Raw genomic sequence first — 6,174 nt, forward strand, 5'->3', positions numbered from 1 at the left:
TGTGTTGCTTTGAGATATTTGGTTAGATGCTGGTTGTCAGATTCTAATTCTGTGGTCCGCCAGGAATTGAGAGATATCCCCATATTCCAGGTTCGCTCCACCTTCAAAATGCTGGAGGAACTCGGAATGCCTGGCATAATCTATTCTAACTGTCGCGTTCAATTTAATTGTGTTAAAATTCCCCTCTTTTTATGCCCCTGAAAATGACTCAAAACTGTAGAGTTTATTCTTCTATTCTCTGAGGAATGAGAGAAGTCTCTGAAAATAGGATAACAGCATTTATGGTTTAAATGCTTGATCTAAAATCCATTATTCTTCTAATAGCTCGTCATGTCCCAAACCTATATACTTTGTAATTTGCTATGCTCGTTGGTTTGACGATTATTAAGACCGAAGAATTTTTCCCTGTTCTGCTTGATCAGTGAGACGAATAAAATTAAAACATTCACTACCAGAATGTCTGCTTAATTCCTATAAACACATTATCAGCATTATGGGCACTGTTGTATGACGTGGGCGATCATGGCATTATCCGTCTCATGATTATACTTTGCAACTTTTCTACAGAAGTGGTTGCCATTGCTTTCTCCTAGGCAGTATCTTTTCAAGTCGGTTGAACGCAGCCATTGTCAATACTCTTCAGAGATTATCTGCCTGTCGTCAGTGGTCGCATAACCAGGCCTTCTGCTATTCACCAGTTGCTCATACGACCTTACACTGCCTGCTCTACTGCTTCACGTGACATTGATCGCGGGGCTAAGCAGCTCTGACACATTACCTTAGGGTGACCTGCAGGCTATCGGTGGGACGAAACACCTTACATTTCCTCTGGTAGAGACGTACCTTCAACCCGCCACACGCTACGTACATTACATGGTATAAGGCACCTGTGGCTACATGTAATTATAGTTTATAATTATCGTATAACCAGGCCTTACATCTCCTTAGGTAGATACGTATCTTTACCTTGCCACATGCTATGTACATTAAGTGGGATAAGGCACCTGTGGTTACATGCAAATATAGTTCTCCATATTCACTTAAGGTTGGCAGAATTTATAGTGAACTACCTTCGGCACCAGCTGAGTCCAATTGATTTACTTTTAATTATTCACAACACGCAATAAGCAGTCTTGTCGATTCAATACCTCTCTCAATTTTCCTTCTGAATATCTTCAGTAAAGTGGAGTGATTAGGGAGCTGCTGGAAAATAAGCTTTCCAAAATCTTTCCAAGCTCTTTACATCGGTTTGGTACTGAATTTTCTGAAAATATGCATATTGGTGGCTTGGACTTCATTAACAATCCGACAGATCCGTTACAAATTGCCAGAACTTTTTTCATCATCTATTGCTTTCAAAAATCTCGGACACACCATCTTTAATAACGGAGCGAGCTTTGCATATTTTTAATATCGCGTGCAACTGAAGGGACGAGAGGAGAAGTTCTTTATCTAACATATGTTGACGAAATACACAACTCGAAACCAAATGCTTATCTGGCTAACAATTTGAAATTAATTTGACACAGGAAAAAGTTGGCAACTTTTGATTGGTGTCAATGTGCCATTTTGTTTGAACTGATTTGCATAAATAGGGAACACGCAGTGCCAGCTCTTCACAGGATTCATAAGCGAGCTGAAAAGTTGAGACGCCACTTAACTGCTGCACCTCGTGTGAGCTTCACTCAATTAATTACAATGTCTTGCTGGGTTCGTGTGGTCAGTACGCTGGTGTTCACTGCAATTTGTGAGTATTTTCTATGGATATTATATTGAATCTCGAATGCTATTCAATTATATTCTCCTCGCACTTCTGGTATTGCTCGAATATTAATCTCGGTACATTTTTCCTTCCCTCTGAATGTTTCCAGATATCAACGCGGAAGTTGCAATGAATCAACCACCTTCGAAATCCACATCTCCGGGGCAGACCGTCCAAATACCCTGCACCTTGTCTGGAACCTCTTTAGGAAGTAGCACAGTTTCCTGGTACCAGCAGATTCCCGGACAAGTTCCTCGGTATCTGTTCCGGTATTGGTCAGGGAGCAGCATTCGCAGAGGCTCCGGAGTTCCGAACCGTTTCGGCGGCTCAATATCCGGCGACACGGCAACATTGACAATATCGAGCATCCAGTCGGAGGATGCGGCAGACTATTACTGTGCTGTCTGGAAAGATGCTGTAATCTTCGGCAAAGGAACGAGGCTGGGAGTTGGCAGTAAGTAAAATATCAAATCAATGCGCTTGGCCTTTTGGTACTTACGTGAACAATAATTAAAACGGTGTCGTCTAAGGGTGGCTTCGAAACAAATGGTGGATCTTTTCAAATATCCAGCCACGAGTAACGATCCATTGATAATTTAATTGAACTCGCGCGGTTGAACCGCCAAATGCCGCTCTGTTGTTTCTTTAGTTTGAGCTGGCTTTGTAGAAGCCGAAATGCTAATCGCTAAGCCATGAGCAGAATTACTTCTATCGTTAGTATATAAGTCTAATCCTAAATTCCCGAATTTTAAAAAATAACAAAACTGGTACCATATTTGCCATCAGAGACATGGATAATGATGAACCAGACAGTTAATGCAAATTCTTAAGGTGCCTAGAGAAACAGAATATCAAAAACAACGGATCAATTAGTCCATCAATTACAGGGAAACTCATTGAGATGTCACTGAGACGACTAACTGCTAGATTAATCATTGTCCATTTTTTTTAAATCGCCAGTTTGAGCCGTTAAATGTTTCTATTAAACAGCCAAGAGATTTTAAAACCAGCCTTCAGTGTTTTGTTGTATAGAGGTAAATTTGAATCTGAATGGAATCTGAAACAAACTTGTTAACAAACTTGTTTAAGAGCAGAACGGGCTTCGAAGAGTGGCTCGCAGACATTAGAATGGAAATTCTCAATCTTTATTGCTTTTGGTATGCTGGCCTTTATAAATCAGAGCATTGAGTATAGGAGTTGGGATATAATGTTAAAATTGTACAAGGCATTGGAGAAGCCAAATTTGGAGTATTGTGTACAGTTCTGGTCACCGAATTATAGGAAAGATATCAACAAAATAGAGAGAGTACACAGCAGATTTCCTAGAATGTTACCTGGGTTTCAGCACCTAAGTTACAGAGAAAGGTTGAACAAGTTAGGTCTTTATTCTTTGGAGTGTAGAAAGTTGAGGGAGGACTTGATAGAGGTATTCAAAATTATGAGTGGGACAGATAGACTTGACGTGGATAGGTTTTTTCCATTGAGAGTAAGGGAGTTTCAAACAAGAGGACGTGAGTTAAGAGTTAAGGGGCAAAAATTTAGGAGTAACTAGAGGGGGAACTTCTTTACTGAGAGAGTGGTCGCTGTGTTGAACGAGCTTCCAGTAGAAGTGATAGAGGCAGGTTCCATTTTGTCATGTAAAAAATAAGTTGGATAGGTATATGGACAGGAAAGGAATGGAGGTTTATAGGCTGAGTGCAGGTAGGTGGGACGAGGTGAGAGCAAGCTTTCGGCACGGACTAGAAAGGCTGAGATGACCTTTTTACGTGCTAAAATTGTTATATGATTATATGGTTATTAGCAAAGACCTTTTAGTATTTTATCTTTTCAACTGTTGGTATTATTTCTCTCTTACTTTGGAAAGTCAATATGTGCAAACATGGCAGACAGACTTTTCTGCCAATTCTGGTACTGAAATTTGGCAATTTAAAATCGTGATGCACTTGGGTCACCATGTGGAAATCAATTTCCAAGCGGACGACCTTGTCGTAGGGTTTGAGGACATGCGTGGCTGATTGACCCGGAGAGCTATGTTGGCGAGTATCATGGCCTTGCGCTTTGGTTTTTGATAGTGTCAACCATGCCGAGCAGGTCAAAGGGTAGACTAAGACTAAGAGTGATCCTTACGCCATCCAGGTTCGGGGGTTCATCTCAGGGATATCAACCCTGGCAGGTTAAAGTTTGTTACGGAAATAGCAATGAAACATCCCTCTCTATCTGTGTGCGACTCCTTCTGTAGACAGAGATTGAGGATCTTTATTACTGCCCTGAACGACAGCGGCATAACGGGCAGTTTATCTGTTAAATTAATCTATCATTAAAGTTGTCATTACACTAAAAATGGAAACACAGAACAGCGAGCTTTTCAACTTTGCACGAGAAATTAGTTGAAAATCTGAAAGTAAACCACGTTGAACCGTAGTTCTGAACCATATTAGATGAACACAGTTGTATTCCCTCGCTTTACCACCTCGGTTGTGAATATTGTAAGAAAGTGGTTTCGTCAGTGATGAGTGTAAGGAGAAAGATCCGCTGCACTCCACAAACCAGATTTGAATTATTTGCTTTAAGTGGAAAAATAATATTTCTGAAACAAAGCGTGTAACTTTCAACATGTATGTTAAACTGTCCAAAAATGATATACTATGCAGGCAGGCTATAATTTTCTAATGTGCAAAGCGAACTCTGTATTCCGATGGATAAGATTAATGAAATACACTATTCAAGGGGTTCCCAGTCTCGGGTCTACACATCCCTCTGCTAATAGTAGGGGTCCATGACATTAAAAAGGTTGAGAACCCCATGTACTAATCCCCGATTTTAAGCAAAACTTGTATTAGACTTTTGCCTCTGGTCTTGATGACTGAAGATTTGAATGAAGTAAAGGTATCTAAGGAAGAAGTAGAAACGGTGGAAGCTTAGGTCCCAATGGAAGCCACAATTATCAGTCAGGTATAACCTCAGATTTATATTCAACCTGAATCCAATGGACAACTACCACAACGTATCCAAAGGTTGTTTGAATGAGAAAAAGTCAACATGATTTGAGAGGAACATGTATATTTCAAAACCAAAGGATAAGAACAAATGTCAAAAATCATTGTATTTCAGTCAGAGGGTTGAATCTTTGGAACAGTTGTAGTAAGAATTTAAAAACATGCACTACACTTAACAAGTTTTAAAAAAATTAAAAATTACTTAATGAACAATTATAAAATACATGATTTTAAATGAATGGGAGTAATATAAATATATGATATTTGGAATTGGATTTTGTGTAAAAAGTTTATGATTTTTTTGATGTGATGATTGACGCCAAATATGTTGTTGTGTATGTAAGAGGGGTAGGCGTAATAAGCTGTACTCCTTCGGTCCGTTTTAAAGAATATCTATGTTTTTTTGTTGTCATTTTGTCCTATGAAATCATCGTTTTAAATGATGCTTTTTGTTATGTTTGTACTGACCGAAATAAATTAATTTCATTCATTCATTCAATGCTGGTTAAATCCCGTGCCGAAATCATTCATTTTACGCCACTATGCATATTGTGCCCCAGCGTCACAAAAAACAAATATCACGGGAGATTTTAGGTGGTAATTTTTTCACGCCTACTTTAACAGATTGAAATGGGGAAACGGAAAATAAATATTTGGTCATTAAGATGAAGGAATACATGAAATACCAAATGCATTTTAAACAAAAGAGATGTTTTAACAGAAACAGTTACTCAACCTATACTAAACTGGCACCTTGTTTTAAACAGATCCCCGGAGCCCCGCTGTCACCGTCCTCCGGCCTTCAGCCGAAGAAATTACGGGAAAGGGCACAGCGACACTGGTGTGTTTGGTGAGCCGTTTTAATCCGGGAGCTGTGGGCATTGAGTGGACCGTGGACAGACGTACGAAAAGCGATGGCGTTGAGACGAGCCCTGCCCTTCAAGACACGGACAACACGTTCAGTGTGAGCAGTTACCTGACTCTGCCAGCCTCAGAATGGAGCTCACACGAGCGTTACTCCTGCGTGGTTAAACACGAGGCTCTAGCAAACCCGTTTGTAGCAACGATCGAGAGATCCAGCTGTATCTAAAACTATATTTCAAACTTAATAAAGATGAAAAGATTATTTTATCCGTCTTTTCCTTCATTAAAATAGCTTTAAACATTATTCTTTTGCAGTTCAGTATCTGCGTTCAGATTCGTCATTTAAGTTTCGTCATTTTTAAATGCCATTCTATTAAATGAGATTAATTCTTAATTCAAACTCCAATGTTAATTAGTCTCATTTAAAGGCATTCCTAGATGCTCATCAAGTAACCGTAATCTGAAGAATGCATCAACACACACAAATATGCTGGTGGAACACAGCAGGCCAGGCAGCATCTGTAGGGAGAAGCGCTGTCGACGTTTCGGGCC

The 6,174-nt window shown here is 39.7% G+C and overlaps 1 protein-coding gene across 1 annotated transcript; it reads left to right on the forward strand.

Moving 5' to 3' along the window:
- Positions 1–1,632: 1,632 nt before the first annotated feature.
- LOC140732720 (immunoglobulin lambda-1 light chain-like) lies at positions 1,633–5,889 on the forward strand. The gene is made up of 3 exons (XM_073055392.1): positions 1,633–1,747; positions 1,872–2,216; positions 5,526–5,889. Exons 1-3 carry the CDS (start codon positions 1,699–1,701, stop codon positions 5,846–5,848), a joined length of 717 nt encoding a protein of 238 aa, XP_072911493.1. The 5' UTR covers positions 1,633–1,698; the 3' UTR covers positions 5,849–5,889.
- The last annotated feature ends 285 nt before the right edge of the window (positions 5,890–6,174 follow it).

This window comes from Hemitrygon akajei, chromosome 9 (genome assembly GCF_048418815.1).
Source record: "Hemitrygon akajei chromosome 9, sHemAka1.3, whole genome shotgun sequence".
NCBI lineage: Eukaryota > Metazoa > Chordata > Chondrichthyes > Myliobatiformes > Dasyatidae > Hemitrygon > Hemitrygon akajei.